Consider the following 16,892-nt stretch of genomic DNA (forward strand, 5'->3'; position numbering starts at 1 on the left):
GCCGTATTGCGTTAGGCTTTTTGTCTGACGAATGTCGCTCAATGTAAGAGTGCGGCATCCAGTAGCAGGTGGCATCCATTGCACAGCGGGTGTACGGCTTGTTAACTATAAAATGTCATGCCAGCTAAGAATGCAAATCAAAATGAAGTTGAAGATATGCCTTATGATGCTGCGTTACTAGCAGTAATTTGTTCTCCATTTCGTTGCTCATTCCTTGTTTTCATTTGATATCGTTTCTGCCTTTTTTTTCATTAACTCATTTTCGTAAACCATTATAACGCTGAAATATTTTTTGATTAATTTCATTCAATTCTCTATCGATTATGTTACATGTACAGCCTGTATCTTATGCAATAGCATGGACTGCACATTTTTTCACTTCGGTTATCCGAATGAAACTACGCTTAAGACACCGCAGATTGACAAGGGTATTTTCTGTGACTTTTCAATTCTCTGTAGGTTTTTGTTCTTCTGAAGTTATCAAGCATAAAAAACAAATAATCTACACTATATAAATGCATCACAAGGCCAAAGAATATGTATTTGCGAAATGCGATATGCAGTTTCTGCAAGAAAAAATAAAAAAATAGCCGGTGGTTTATAAAATCGGAATTTTAATTCAACTATTGCTGAAGTTTGCGATAATACATTGCGCGAGTAATCGGCACTGTACTTTGTATATTCGAAACATGCTTTGTGCAACGTTTTATGGTGATGATGATTTGACAATTATCCCTGGCTTAAGGTGGAGCCTCTTCGGACGCTTTGCCGGTGTTGAAAGCTATGGTATAGAATCTGAACTGTCCAATTTTCTTGTTCCATTTGCATCAAGTAAGGTTGAGTTCATCTTTTTTGGGCCCTTTTTTTCGTTGGTTCTGTTGTCGTCGTGTCGTTTTCGAGATTCGCTGGATCTATTCCGGATACTGGTTCCACGCACAAAGATGAAGAAATGAAATAGAATTGGAGGATAGATAATTGATGATCTTTATTCGTTTTGGTCGAGGGGATATTTATATGTTTTTGGCTTAATCTATAATAATTTCGAAGTAGGGCTAGCAGGGTATTTTGGTCCTGAATGCTCAGCCTTTCGGCCGAGCTGTTTGATAAAGGAGACGGCTGCTTGGAGGTGATCAAAGCGTCATCACCAAATACGAAAGTGTCGCCGTGAACGTTTTAGGAAATATCAAAAAAGGATACGACAGTTCTTATAAATTCCGCATTAATTTAGTCGATTTAGATCAGGATTTTTGTCAGATTCAGTGATCTTTTTTGAGTTCGATTTAATCTGTACTTAATGGCTGTTGTTTATTTTAGTACATGACTTTCGTATAGATAGGGCTCATATGCCACTACATAAGAATTACCTCGGTTTAAGCAGATAAGAGACACTAGAGTAGTTACACACTATTTGTACATTTAAATCCCGATACCAGATCCTTGAATATCAGATCTAAAAAGATCATCTCTTTCGAGAATCGAGAATAAACAACAGCAGCTTAGCCACGATCACAGCAGATAATGGGTTTGTACCCGCATCGTTGTCTCGGAAGAGGGCGCAGGATCCCAATGGTTGTCAAGCACCCTCAACTCTCCACCGAGTTTAAACTCGAGTTATGCGGCATCAGAAGAAATGTACGCCGCCCATCATATCGCATCATTCGCCGCCGATCCCACAAGAGTGAATAACTATCGGGGAAATTACCACTCATCAGAACAAGAGAAGTAGAAATTTTGCCGAATTTTGCGTCGCTGCCATATCTATGAGTGCTTTTTCCTCCGAATGAAGACTTCGAATTTTAGTATAAGGAAAATTGGAACGGAGAACCCGGCTTTTTGATCATTTGTTTACCTGCGGCAGTTCAACTCATTCGTGAAAAAAGAGGTGAAGATCTGGCAGATATTATGTGGATTGCCCCCAAACCCGACGCAATAATATCAAGGAATAGCATGGGAATGGATTGCCGTCAAGTTTAGGAAGCCAAATAAAAAACGCCTCGGCATATATAACGACTTAACAAAACTTGCCAACGAGTTAAAGCACATGTAAAATGCTTTGACCCATAACGGACGGGCTAAAAATGTATACGTTGTAGGCATTTCTACTTGAAAGCATTTAAACATTGATCCTATAATAAAGTAAAAATGTAGGTGTCAAATACGAGGTATAAACTTGACCTTAAGCCACAACAGTGTATATCGCTTGGTAGAACTGTCTTGTTCGGACCTGATCACCAATTATTTTGATTTCTACTCGTCAATATCAATCTTCGGAAATATCGCACAGCTCAAGGTAATTTTCATCCATCATTTCTATTAAGAGAGCTTTACCAACAAAATGTAGAAATTTGGCGATTAAAGCGTCCCAAAGGAAACAGCCATCTTATTGGTTAAGAAAGTCGTTCCTTCCGCCCTGCGACGTGCGCATTTAGCTTTCGAACCATTTCTGATGACCCGAACCATGAGTCGGCGATGATTGTTCCTCCGGTGTGAGACCAAGGTTCACAAACGCTTGACTGTAGCCACAAAGTTTCTATCAGTATCGTCGAATTTCTCGCCACAGGGTCACCAATAAAATCCAACCGAATTATACAACACTTAGTATTTTCGGCAATGCATTCATCTGGCCGATGGGGTGCGACTTCCGAAGAACTTCCTTCAGATTGGATACACCAGCCCCGAGCCACTGATTCATCGAATCTGCAATACACATATATCGGCCAGGGATCAAAGCATCGACCATGTGCTCATAAAGGCGTCCCGAAATGAACGACTTGGTACGATAGATCTTGTTGACATCTATGAAGACAGCTCAGTGGATATAATAGAAATATACCTTGCTCCACTTGTTACAACAAATGCATGCAATGTACTACAAGTTCGTCGAACCGTTGTAGCGATATGTAATCGTTGAAGTTGATGTTCAATCTGAAAGGTCAAGCGATCAGTGAATTTACATATCATTATGGTCAAAAGACGCATAATCCATGTTGGATACTCGGTAAAGTCAAGTCCTTTCAATGCCTGACAGAAAAACCGAGCATGATCATGGATGGCAGGGATCATAACATTTTTACGTGCTCAGTTGGCAAGAAGAGTAGAAAGTATTTGGCAGGAGACGCAAGTTCCTCATTCGGCAGTGACAAATGAGGATTGCTCATCGAAAAGCTCGAGATGGGGTTTGCCAATCAGACATCCACGGTAATTGACACTCCTTCCCAGTTTGAGTCCAGAAGCTCCTCTTCAACTATCTCCTTTACTTCTTGAAGAGCTCCTCGACTTCAACTCCAGCGCCACCCGTGTCAGAGGGACATCACCCCTGGATTGGCTACCAACAGGCTGTCTCCGACGATCAAGCTTCAGACAGATGTCAGATAAATCACCATGACGTTAGGGAGTGGATCCAGAGCAATCTTGAACATATGGTTCCCATTAGGCGCGACAAACTGATCTCTAATAGCGCCTTCATAATGCAGATGTGGTGCATTTAAATCCACTGTGTCTTCAAGAAGGTGGGGTGCTGCTGTTCGTCGTAGATAATGGTTGGAAACGGTTACACGTGAGCTAACATGTAACTTGTTGCTGGCTCGAGGCTTGAGAACAAGGAACCGATCAAGAAAAATTTAGGGATCATGTTTATGCTTCTGTGATTTTTAGAATAGAAAAACGTGATGAAAAGGCGATGGTAATAATGCTGCACCTCTTAAGTTTTCAAATCAAGAGAAGAGCTCTGAAAAAGATCACTATGGGCAAAGATAAGCCTCGGATGTCCTAGTGACCGTTTTCGGTCGCAAAAGCCGTATTCGATATCCGTCATAAATAGAGCTTGTTAAGTTAACTAATGTACTAAACTGATATCAACTAAAGCCAAAACCCTAAAGGGGGGAGGAACGATTTTCGCAGCCAATAAAGAGGCTGTTTCCGTTGGGGAGACTTGGTGATAAGGTTCTACATTTATGTTGGTAAAGATCTCTTAATAGAAATGATGGATGAAAATTACCTTGAGCTGTGCGATATTTTCGAAGATTGATATTGACGGGTAGAAATCAAAATCATTGGACATCAGGTCCGAACAAGACAGTTCTACCAAGCGATATACCCCGTTGTAATTCAGGTCCAATTTATAGGTCGAGCACTTTACTCCTATACATTTATTAACGAACGAGATTCAGAAAACGATGAGACCAGTGTTTACATACCTTCAAGCAAAATGCCTACAACATATGTACTGTCATTGTTTCCATCATGAATGAGTGTATCCAGCATGAACTTGAGCTCGTTGCCAAGTTTGACCAAATCATTGGAGACGCTCACACATTTCTTATTCGGCCGCTTAAATTCACCGCCAAGACGTTCCACGTCATCCTTTGATATCACCACGTCGGGTTCGGGCGCTATCAATGTATTGTTTGTCAAGCTAATATAAGCTTTTCCCGCTTCTGATGACCGGGTTGGGCTGCAGCAGTGGGAAAGAAAAATTACCAACAAGTTTATGTTCGTAATACCCGATCCTTACTTACTCTGAGATTTGAAAGCCTTCGCTTCGTGGGAATAAGGTTTTCAAGTAGGGCATAAGGCAAAACTCGGCGAACTGCCATTCTTCTAAAGCATTTGATTGATGGTTCTCCTGATTCACTCTTTTGAGAAGTCAGTCCGGTTCATAAAATCTTGGCAACAATAAATACACGTACAATGTGTGGAAACAATCGGCGAATGGCTCCAGCGACGGGTTGTCAAGCGATTCTTGCATGAATGTCAGCAGTATGCGCCGAATGTTCTCATTGGATTTAGAAGCCTACTGTATAGTTCAATGATTTTCCTCCGCTATCAAAATAAATGGATGGGTATGAATACCTTATTAACAGCCCTAACGACTTCTATAGCCTCCGATGGCAAATAAAACCTGCCTTCATCAATGTTAATGTCCTTGATCACATCTTTTTGGACGTCGCTAGGAATGATGGGCCAAATGCCGCACTTCTTGTTTAATGGAAAAAAAAAGATGAAATTCAGGCTCCTGAAAATAATCAGTCTCAAGCAATATGATTTGAAAGCCCCATTGATCTTACAAGATGTCGGCTGGATCTGACAGATCTACTTCCTGGCATTCGTTGAGAACGTCATTGTGGTGTTGATGCAAAATTTTTGAAATGTTGATTTCGCCGATCATCCACTATATTAATGCACAATCATGGTTAAAAACGGCTGCTTGCAACCGTACATTCGCAAGGTTACTTCGTCATCCTCCTTATCAGGATTCGATGTTTCGTGGATTACACCTGGGCCAGGCAACCAAAAGGAATTCCTCATTGTGCTTTTCGAGTTTTGGCCTTCAGCTGCTTCACGCAGTACAACTTTCTCGCCATTCTTCTCAGGTTTCTCCTAGGAATAATTACTATATGAACATTTGTATAGCACAGTAATAATCAAACCAAACGTACAAACTCCATTTTCCTTCGCAATCTGGATGACCTTCGCGCTTTTTTGATATTTGATGGCCCCTGCTGCGCAGTTTCTTTCACTGTCACTACACAGTTAGCGGAGCTTTCTAATTCATTATTTGTTTTTCTCACTTCCTATAACTCCAACACTGAAGCGGGCTAGGTAACAGACAAGTCAAATTTGGTTTGCACCTGCTGATGCTTGTAAGAGCTTTTCTCTCAGTTCAGCCCAGTACTGTTCAGCAGGGGCTTTGCTGCAAAAATCTATCTCGTTATTGACATATTAGTGATTCAATTGTAGAACTCTCAGCTGAAGCCATTAACCTGGTCGTCCTATCATTTTGCCCGCTCTAGGATGCCTTACTCTGTTGTAATTGTCCTTCGAGATGGTATCCTGGTTACTTCAGCACGATGAGGCTCGATGCTCAAATCCTTATAGTAGTCGTTAATATCAACAACTTCAAAATTTATTTAACTGGTAATCACAATAACAAATAGCCAAGACGGGATAGAGATGATTGAAGAAGGTTACCTGTGCACCCAAATGGAGATTATGACGCGCGCTCTCATGACAACCCCCCTCTAAGACGGACTTGGAAAACAGTTTTTTCATCTGATTGAAAGTCCGTCTTAGTGGGGGGGGTGACATAAGGGCGTGCATGTGGCCCTCTCAGACGTACTTTCACTTCATGAGACTGCAAAGTGATATGGCTTTTTCGCAGCGTAATCTTTCTTACTGCTCCACGTTCATTATCGACGTTGAGTATGCACGTTTGGGTTAGGGGGAATATGTGCGCCATATCTTGTTGCTATTTGGTATTCGTTGCAAGACTCTATTCAGTGCAAAAATTTGAAATTTGAAGAAAATCGATCAGAGGAAAAATTCCGCACGTGAAATGTGGATTAGTCACAAAGATTAAAATAGGGTGGAAGTCGTCGTAAAATGTTGTTCGAATGGGTTGTGTCGATGATGTTTTTGAGTAGCTTATGGGTTGTCTTTTGGTTTTTAAAGTATATAGTTGAAAATTGATATTGAGGTTTAAAAGCCAGTTCTAATTTTTGAATGGGACGCACACGCCACTGTAATAAGTTTGGCCGATCGGAGTTTGGGGCGCCACAGGTTTGGCTGGAATGACCGACCCAAGGAAGCGTATTTTCTTGAAGATCAAAGTTATTCTTTATTCCATAAAGTTACTCATTTTATGATATGAATCCGTGGAATAGATCCAACTGATTTGCAGTTGTTTACATCACGACAACATTGCGTCATCCCTCCACTACATCGACGAACGAGGATGGCAAAAGCCGAAGACAAAGACCTCTACGACCAAACAGTGGAAAAAGCCCGCCGTCTCGCAGTCTTCGGTTTCGGCACAGCAAGGCTACAAGAAGCTGAAGCACGAGAAGTCACTACAAAGGCTCTCAAACCTCCATACAGTCTTAGACACCTGGAGACTCCAGGAGAGAAGAAATACGCCTTCAATCAAGAATTCATCGAGAGATATTACCAGGAAACCTTTAAAGAACGAGTCACTGGAGATAGCTACCGCCATCGCCACCCCAATCGACCCCGGTTCCTCCCGCGATTGTACTAGCGGAAGGGAACTCATGGATACCGAGGAAGACGCGGTTTTTTTTATCGCAGCGAGGGAGAGGTCGAGGCAATTGATCCTCCCCCAGGGATCCATCGAACAACAACTATGGGACAAACCCCAGTGCAAGCCCTTACAACAACAACAACCAGATGTAGAGACAGATTTAACATCACCCCAACGCAATTATTTCGATTCCCCCAGATGGCACTTTGCCAGAGGGACGGTTACAACATTTCTACATCCCATTGGAAGTCAATAACCTCCCACTCATGGCCACTCTGGGTAGTCGAATATGGTTATCGGTTACAATTTCAGAAGACATCTCTATTTTGGAAATCCATCCCATTGAAGATGAATACAGAACAATAAGCAGTCGACTCAGCGGTACAGAAATTTGTTCAGGCCGGCATCATCCGGCCTTCTCTACACAAGACAAGAGTAACCTCTCGACATTTTTTACCATCCAAGAACCGACAAAACGCCGCCCAATCTGAACTGCACGAAATTGAACGAATTCTTACAGGTCCAACACTTCAAGATGGAAGGAGTACCGGCGTTGCGGAAAATAATAGAGGAAGACGTGCAAGATAGATCTCAAAGACGCTTATGTGGTGGTCCCGATCCACGAAGACTCCCAGAAATACTTGACCTTCGAGAACAAGCAGGTAGTTTATCAATACACTTCCCTCCCTTTCGGTCTGAGTGTCGCGCCGAGAATTTTTGCGAAGCTGATGCGCTATGCGATCGAATACTTAAGGACAAAAGGTATGCGCTTAGTCTATTACCTAGACGATTTATGTCTTTTAGAGAAATGCAAAGAAGCCATGAAGATCTCCGTACAGACAGTTATCGACCATCTGGAGCGACTTGGTTTCCTTATCAACAAGGACCAGACTGTACTAGAACCGCACCAGTCCCAGGAGTTTGGGTTTCCAATTCGATACGAAAAAGATGTCCATTTCCTTACCGGTCCAGAAAGTCAACAAACTGATGCAGCGCATACGGCAAGCCGAACTCCCGGTGAAGAGATCATGCACATGGGTGACGAGTTTGTTGGGAAAAATGGCAGCAGTATTTTCAGCGATAGCGGAAGTACTCCTACGCATACGCCACATGCAATGGGACTTAGCACGAAATCTACATCACAACCGGAACAATTGGGGCAACTATTGCCACCTTTCACCTCAAGCTCGGGACGAAATCGCATGGTGGAAACGTTGTCTAGTCCAGAAGAACGGTCTGCCAATATACAAACTACCGATTCCGACACCAACAAAAACCATACATGTGGACACCTCCGACACAGGATGGGGAGTCACCTCCAACGTGATCCGCACAGCAGGATCTTGGTCAGCGGCCGAAAACGAAATGTCGATCAACGTACGAGAACTGACGCCAATATATTGCGCCATTCTTATTCATGCAAGAAGGTTAAGGAACACCATACTGACAATGATCCCCAACAATATGACGGCATCGAACTACGTGACGAATGCGGGGGACACAGCATCCTTAGCCCTACAGGATTAGCAGTAAAGATCCAGGACTTGTGCAATTTACACAATTTAACGATCCAATACCACCATGTACCGGGCATCCAAAATGTACACGCCGACAAGTTGAGCAGATCCCGGAAACCGTTTTATGAGGCGACGATTTCCGGAAGTTCTCCAACCTAATTTAGAATACATGGAACAAGACCATGAAGATAGACGCGTTTGCAGCAGCTCACAATCACCAATTGCCATCGTATTGGAGTTTTAACGAAGATCCGTTTGCGATAGCGACAGATGCATTCACCCAGAATTGGAACAGGCGAGACCTACACGTGTATCCACCATAAAACTTGATTCCACAGGCAGTTCGAAAGATGAAACGGGACAAGACCAAGGAAGCAGTATTGCTGACGCCACTATGGCCGAGCCAATTTTGGTTCCCATTATCTTTTTGTATTTCAACTTTCAAAGATTATTAATTTTTAACAAGCCGTACACCCGCTGTGCAATGGATGCCGCCTGCCACCCGAAGGCCGCCCTCTTACATTGAGCGACTTTCGTCAGACAAAAAGCCTAACGCATACACGGCATAACCTGGGCGAGAACTCTTGACGGACTTTGATATATTAATGACAACCTTATGGCAATACCATGCAACATGATTTGTTTCTGAACACGCGCAAAGCAGCACTGATTGACCCCCTCAGTCCATCCCGCCCAGGCTATGATAGATCTAGAAAGATGTGTGGGTATGTTGGGTATTTAGAAAAAATGAGTTAGTGAGCTCTTTGATTGATTCAAATTTTCGTCAAGATATTTTACCTTTGTTATTTGAGTTTGCAATAGCCATTGATCGCTTGACATGACTTGGATTATATGACATTGAAAAAATTTGAATAGTATACGTTCATTATACATCATAGCAAAGGAAAAAAAAAATTGGACTTGCCTTGAACCAAATGGTGTACCGGAAGAAAAAAAGATGAATATGGACCGCCAGGTAAGCCTCTTCTTCAATGCGGAAAATAAAATTGCTTCCAGGACAGTTAAGCGATGGATCGGTGGTGTCAGCTTGAGCAGGCAAAAAATATTGACGTGGCCAGAAGTGACGGTAACGTCGAGTTGGATGATATCGAGAGTCCCCCGAATAAAAAGAAAGAAACAAATAAAGTACATGATGATAAAAAAAACCAATGGTCGCATCAGTAAAAACCTCATAAAAAACCCTGTGGGAAAAAAAGAGGAAAAGACTGCGAAAAGAATATGTACATGAAATATAAAATACAAACTATAAACTACAAAATAAATAATCGGGAGGACATCTCGAATACCATATGATGAGAAGCAATCCAAAGGAGAGGAACATGAAGAGGACACGTAAGCGTTGCTGATTAAAAAGAACACACCACCATCGATGGCCTTTGACGTCATCCGGTTTCGCCAAATGGATCGATGGATGGCGAGAAGTAAACTTGTAGTATCCAGAACTTGTCAGGCGAAAAGAAAACGGAGATAACCGGAAGCTAAAAGAAGGATGGAAGTAAAGGAGAGGTAAGTCTGTTTTGCCGGAGCAAAATCGATGGTAGACCACTCGACGCTTACCTTTTTGAGGATGGTAGTCGATTTAAATACACGAGATAAGAATGGTCTGGATGATGGATGCGGATGGGATCTTGCTACAATGATAGTGAGGGTTTATCAAACAAACAGAAAGAGAGAGAGAAAATCAAAAGAAGAAAGATAAAATTGAAGACAAAAATATATGTTTTCCATGGATGAAACAATAGTCACCCCACTGATGCATGAATTCATAGATCGAAGCACGTCTGCTTATGTATTATTCGATTCATTCAAAATTGAAAGAGAATGAAAGGACATATACAGTATAACTGACAAAAAAAAACCAAGTTGAATGATGCTACAGAAGAACGCCAGTCGTATCATCAACCACTTTTCTTCAAAAAGAGCTCTACTCACATTTTTATTCGAAAGACGACGATGCTCTGTTTGACCATAAATGGCGCAAACGGCATCTTGCTGCTGATTGTTTCACCTATTATTGTGGAAGTAGGCAGCGAGGCATGGTTGAAAGATAAAAAAAAGAGGTTTAACAGGCCCTGATAACTTAGTGTAGATCATGTGATTTACAAATAGCTAATTTCCCAAAGATTTTAATTATGTAGACTAGTTGCGCGTGTGATCTTGAAGATCACAAAGTTTGGTTCGTTGGATGTGTAGTAGGGATGTTGCTCTGAGGGAAGTGGGAATAGTAGCTGATTAAAGGTGTGTTTGGAATGGGATATTCCATTTGCAATATTCAGAACTCCGCACTCGAATTTGTGTATCCGAAGGTCCCGCTTGATGGTGTTCTCTTAACTCTAATCTTTTGTCAATAAGCTTCCCTTCGGGTTGATTTTCGGTAAGATTTAGTTGATGTACTCATAAATCTTTGCGCATTCAATGAAGCTCAGTCTCTTTTCCTTTTTTCCGGGGGGCTTGCCCTCCCTGACCCACCGCCTCATAACGATCATTTTCTTCATCCACGACAGAGGAACAACAATATGTATGCAAAGTTAGGAACGGAAATAGTCAGACATCATATAATATTAAATGGAAGAGACAAAAATAGATAACAGACAAATCATTACTTGGGAAAAACATAGCATAAGGATAAAATCAAAAGGAACATAAGGACAAAAAGCATACAGTAAAACATAAAAGAATGATAGAAACACAACATAGGGGTAAAGGATAATTTGAAAAAAACATAGACATAAGGATAAAAGTAAAGGAACATGAGGTAAAAAAAGCATACAATAAAACGTACTGAAATAATGAAAAACACAAAATAAGAGTATAGGCATAAAGAAACATAAAATACATAAATGAGGATACAAAATAGGACCATAGCGCAGTGCGTGATTCAAGGAATTAACGATCCAGCTGTTGGCTGTCAAACACTTCGCGGTAGACGTTGGTGCATACTTCTGTAGATCGATCGTTTGCATCCCAAACGATCAAGATTTTTATCGCTGATGGTCTACTTACGCGTGACATAGCAACATATAGCTGCCCATGGGCAAACATCGGAACCGGTAGGAATAGTCCGATTGCATCGAACGTTTGTCCCTGCGCCTTGTTTATTGTCATTGCAAATGCGACGCGGATTGGCGCCGCTTGAAATGAATTCCATTTTCGTCCGATTCGTTGGTCAAAGTGACTCGAGGGATGAACACGCGATTTCCAACATTCACGCCATTTGCGATTTCTGCTTCGATGACATGGGATTGGAATGAACGGCAAATCAATCGGGTTCCGTTGCAGAGCCCTTTTGTGACATCGATATTGCGTAGCAAGATGATAGGACAACCGACTTTGAGGATCAATCGATGGGGTGGTAGGCTCGCCGGACTCATGGAGTTCAGAAATTCCACTTGGTGGAATAATTGCTCTTCTTCAGAGTCCATGCTGTCGGCACTTCGATAGATACGCACGTCACCTGGAAACCTCTCGATAACCTTTTCGTTCAGAAAAGCTGCGTCTGAATTTTTTGGTGTCAAGATAGCTCGTTCAATTAAGAATTCGGCTGCCGGAACATTTGGAATACTGGCGCCGTATACTGCACTGATGAGGTCGCTCGAATCGGAGGATAGCAATAGCATTTCTGTTGGTATTTGAATGCCCCTGTTTCCATGGTTCGGTTCCAGTCCGTTGCTAATGCGCAGAAGGTATGTGGCAAATTTCTCTAGAATCTCTGCATCCTCGTTATTGACCAAGCGTGCCTGTTGAACGCGCATGTTGGTGTTTAAGCGTAGGATTTCGACCGAAGACCAAAAAGAAGCTTTGTTCAAGCACTGCTCGACAGTTTGTGGACGCGTTGCCCTCGGAATGACCGGAAGAACCTGACGAAAATCGCCACCAAAAACGACAGTCTTTCCTCCGAATGGAACATGCTGCAGAGCGGGATCTCTGGTTGCCATCAAGTCTTGCAATGTACGGCTAACGGCTTCGAAAACGTGTCGGCTCATCATTGTAGCTTCATCCCAGACAATCAACTCTGCCTGATACATCAACTCTGCTTTTTCGGATCGTCGCGGGATATAGCACATTGAATGCTGGTCTACTTTTAACGGAATGCCGAACTGTGAGTGAGCCGTTCGTCCGCCACGCAACAATAATGCAGCAGTGCCACTTGAAGCCACAGCAAGAGCTATTCTGCCTTGTTGACGTACTGAGTAACGATACTGTCGAAGAGGAAGGTCTTGCCTGTGCCACCAGGACCGTCGACGAAGAACAATCGGGCTGATGCATTGCTTCCATGCGAGACACTGTGGATGATTGCATCGTATACGGCACGTTGGTTTTCGTTCAAGCGTTCATGACTTCCAGGTGCGTTGGCGGCATCTGCGATAAGATCGTATTGTTCTCTTATGAGTCGAAGCTGAGAATGGCGTCCCATTCTGTCAATTTCTTGGCGAGCAGGGAGAACAAAACCATCATAGTTGAGCAAAGAACTTGACTGACGCTTGAGATGATCTTCAATGTCAAGCAACGCGCGATCGTACGCGGTTTGCGGTGCCTCCACTTGACCGACGTCGCCCGGCTTTTGAGTTCTCCAAAAATGGATATAGTCTTCTGCCAAATGCTGGCGAAACTGCATCCAAAGCGCAAACGGGTCAGCAGCCTGACATTCATTAACAATGATGGCGAACAGAAATCGAAGAGCACACGGCATTTGATAACTCGCGGCTTCCTGAAGACAGTTTTCCCATTCGTCATTCGCTCCGAGAAGTCCCAACCTTCGCGCAGCTGCTTGATACGTGGGCATGACAATGCCATCGACTGTTCGAATGTTTCGAAGCTCTGTGCTCCGGGGACGCTATATAGCAACATTCGAAGGTAGTACTTCTCTACTTGACGCGGTGAAACAGCGTAGACGCGCCCGATTGTGTTACCAAATCCACGTTGGCGAGGTTCCCATCTACGGGATCTGGGATGGTAGACGTATCGTTCTGGAAAATCGGGATACAGAAGAGTACGTGCGTGAGGATCAAGTCGGTTTCGCGCAAACCACGCAGTCAATGTGGTTTCGTGCTGACGATCTGAACGATCTGCGGATTTTCGTCCTCCCGGAACTGCACAACCTGCTCGTTTTCAAGGTGGATAGCGAGGCGTTGTGTGCTCGGATACTCACGATGCTTTGTGAACGACAGCAACCGGTGAACGGCCTCAGCAGCGGAGACATACCGGGCATCAATGAAGCGAGTGATCTCATCGACTTGCTCTTGGACGTTTCTGTCATTGTCGGCACGATACATTGCTGCTGCAGCTCGATCATGGCCTTTGTATAAGTATTTGACACTTTCCAAGGAAGTACAAATTTCAACATTGATGTGAGCGTTGTATTTCGCACACAGAAATCTATTATGCGGCACGACCCATCTGTTGTCCAACTGAACATTGTTTTTGAGAACGACATCTCCATTATTGCGGCGACGGTAAAGAGGGTAGCCCCTGGGATCTTCGATGGTAGCGTCGTTAAAGGAGCGCGGGTAGCGCTTTTTACATGAGCCGTTTTCCATGCAGGGAGACCTCGGACGCGTTGTTCCACACGGACCGTGCATCATACATCTGCTGACGGTGTCGTAGAGATCAGGAAATCTCTCTATGTCCGGAAGTTCGGCACACCCGATACGATCATAGTCATCAAGTGTTCTCGGCTTATCGTCTGGATGAAGCACCAAAAGTAAATGAAGATGCGGTAAGCCTCGCTTCTGAAACTCCACCGTGTGTACATGGGCAACGACTCTTCCCAGAATATGGCTCTTCGTTAGATCTTCCATCAGAGCTTTACGCTTCATATTGAAAACTCGCGCACAAAGATCGGGCCGATCAACAACGGTTTGGAGAGGAGCCAGCTCGTCCTGTATTTCCTTCCACTGAGGATTGCAAGTGAAAGTGATGAATAGATCGGGATGCCCGCATCGACGTACGATGTTCATGGAATCATGGTAAAGCTGGCGCATGTGCCTGGGGCTGCCAATGAAAGTGGACGGCAAGATCACTCGTTGCCCGACGCTCTGAAGGTCATTGTCACCCAGCTCTACTGCATCTACGACACCTCGATACAGATCTGTACGCAGATTCGTCTGGTTGAGCCGTAGATATGTCAGCCGATTCTGCTCCATTTTTGCATACATGTCCACTATGTACTGCTGGAACAGGCGTCCGAAGAAATGGAGATCATGGCCGTTATCGCGTACCATGAGACGATAGCTGTACCACTGCATCACTGTAATGGTTCGACCGTTCGGGGAGCGTGCGTGGATATTGCAACCGAGGTCACCATGCGGAAACATTAAGACGTACTGGAGAGCATCATAGTGCTGATTCATCTCGCTGATACGCTGAAGTCCATGGCTTCTCGACTGGATGACAATGTCGCGGCTACTATCAGGCGTAATGGTGCTATTCGACCAAAATTACTCCAATTTCGCTTGGGGTGGGTGCGTTGTATCGGCGGGCATCGGGAGTGTTTTCCGCGCATATCAGCAATCGCACGTCTACAGCTCCATCCGACTCACGTAAAACTTGGGCCATCGACAGCAACAGTGGAACAAACGGGTTAATTTCCATCTGCAGATCTTGGAGAATTAGCAGTGTTGCATTTTGTAAATAGGGCGCCACATCGTTTCGGTTTGCCAACTGGGTGTCAGAGTCGTAAATGTACAGTTGAGCAAATGCAGGAGTATGGTTGTCCGTTGGCGGAAGCAGGCCACCGATCCGATGATAGATGCCTCCTTGGATGCGATAGCAGTAAGCTCCACTGCGATTGTTGGCCTCTGACTCGTCAATTTGAGCACCTAGAGAAGTGAAACTGAGGTTCGTGTTGTAGCCGCGGATGTGTTCACGGAAATCTCTTCCTTCTTTAGTGTTGCTGCGAAGGAGACGCGCGATTTTTGGTGTAGGCTCCAAAGGCGGAAGCACAATGGAACCTTGGGCACAGCAGAACTGGAATTGTGGATTCGAGATGGATCCAGACATGCGCTCTTTGAGCCACATGTGTGCCTGGCAGAAATTGCAGACAACATTCATACGTCCCAAGGTATGTCTACTGGGGAGTTCTGATCCATCAGACTCTGCGTTTACCAACAGGTGCAGGTAATCTACGGCTGTGTTCTTCAGCGTCATTTTCGTTTGTTTCTCTCATAGCCAGCCTCGCTGGATTCAATGGGCAAGCCAGATGGCTGCTGCGCTGGTGTCCCAGTTGCTGGCACGAAGAGCAACGGACTTCTACCGATCCTTGGATCGTAGCAACGTTGGGTTGTTCTGTGCGTCTGGGGTTGTTGGGACAGTTTCTAGAGGTGGATCGAGCGTGTCCTGGGAGACCGCAAGAAACACAGGAGATGGGTGATGAGACAATAGCGCTTTCCTCAGCACGTCTCGTATTGTTGGGACAGCTGCGATTTGTTGATCGAGCATGACCTGGCAGGCCACACGAAGCACAGAAAATGGTTGAAGACGACATTGGGGAAAAAGCGATTGAGCTTGAGGAAATGGAATAAAGAAAGGAATTGGACCTAGATAATAAACAATACAGCGTGGTTTAACTAACCAAATCATATAATAACACGGTCCGCTCATGCCGGTTTTTACAAAACCTAAATCATGTGTTCTATTTTGTTTTAGCCAATCAGCAGCGCCAAAGTGGACAATAAAAGTGACTGCGAAATAAAATTCAAAGATTTTAATAAGGTTGAGATTTTTCACTCAATTTTGGGGAAGGCGACAAAACCGTATATATTTCATGAAACCGATGACGAGTCTTTTTGAAAGATTGGTCACCAATAATCTGTATGTGAAATCTATGAAGATGCCGACTTTGAAAGGCAAGAGAATCGTGTGAGCCGGGTCTACCGTTTCTTAAACATTGCCTCAGGAAGTGACTGCTGTCAATGTGAGAAGTGGCATACGCTATCCGAGAGAGGTTTTCTTTCTTCCAGTTTTCCATTATTCAGCGTAAAAAAGCAGCACGCCGAAACCTACCGAAAGGGAGAGATGTTTCTGCAGAAAGCGGCATAGAGAAAGCATGGTTCGTTTCCAAGAATTTGTAAATATAGGAATTCTCGGAATTGGAAAAGTTACACAAAATTGAGCGGGTGAAATAAAACGTGGTCGAGAAGAAGAGCTGGGAAATCCCTTTGCATAGTGTTCCCTCATTGGCGTAACGGTGGTGTTTGGATGGGGTTTCAGTGAGGTGGTACAAAACGTTCCAATAAAAATTTATATCTCGCTCACAGACCTGCTACACAATTGTGTTGCTTCGTTTTTGTCATCTCTCTTCTTTCTTTTCTCTGCTTTCC

The 16,892-nt window shown here is 43.8% G+C and overlaps 2 protein-coding genes across 2 annotated transcripts; one reads left to right on the plus strand and one right to left on the minus strand.

Annotated features, from left to right (window-relative positions):
* Window positions 1-3,460: 3,460 nt before the first annotated feature.
* On the minus strand, window positions 3,461-4,962 carry BYT42DRAFT_212166 (uncharacterized protein). Its single transcript, XM_051562560.1, has 6 exons — window positions 4,905-4,962; window positions 4,689-4,821; window positions 4,518-4,634; window positions 4,197-4,453; window positions 3,998-4,140; window positions 3,461-3,912 (listed from the first exon to the last, which is right to left on the minus strand). The coding sequence occupies exons 2-6, from the start codon at window positions 4,745-4,747 to the stop codon at window positions 3,859-3,861; spliced, it is 630 nt and encodes a 209-aa protein (XP_051418073.1). The 5' UTR covers window positions 4,748-4,821; window positions 4,905-4,962; the 3' UTR covers window positions 3,461-3,858.
* Window positions 4,963-6,733: 1,771 nt separating this feature from the next.
* On the plus strand, window positions 6,734-7,033 carry BYT42DRAFT_506345 (uncharacterized protein; the record flags this gene model as incomplete). The annotated part of the gene is made up of 1 exon (XM_051565086.1): window positions 6,734-7,033. The coding sequence occupies one exon, from the start codon at window positions 6,734-6,736 to the stop codon at window positions 7,031-7,033; it is 300 nt and encodes a 99-aa protein (XP_051418074.1).
* Between the last annotated feature and the right edge of the window lie 9,859 nt (window positions 7,034-16,892).

This window comes from Radiomyces spectabilis, assembly GCF_025331425.1.
Source record: "Radiomyces spectabilis strain NRRL 2753 chromosome Unknown BYT42scaffold_20, whole genome shotgun sequence".
NCBI lineage: Eukaryota > Fungi > Mucoromycota > Mucoromycetes > Mucorales > Radiomycetaceae > Radiomyces > Radiomyces spectabilis.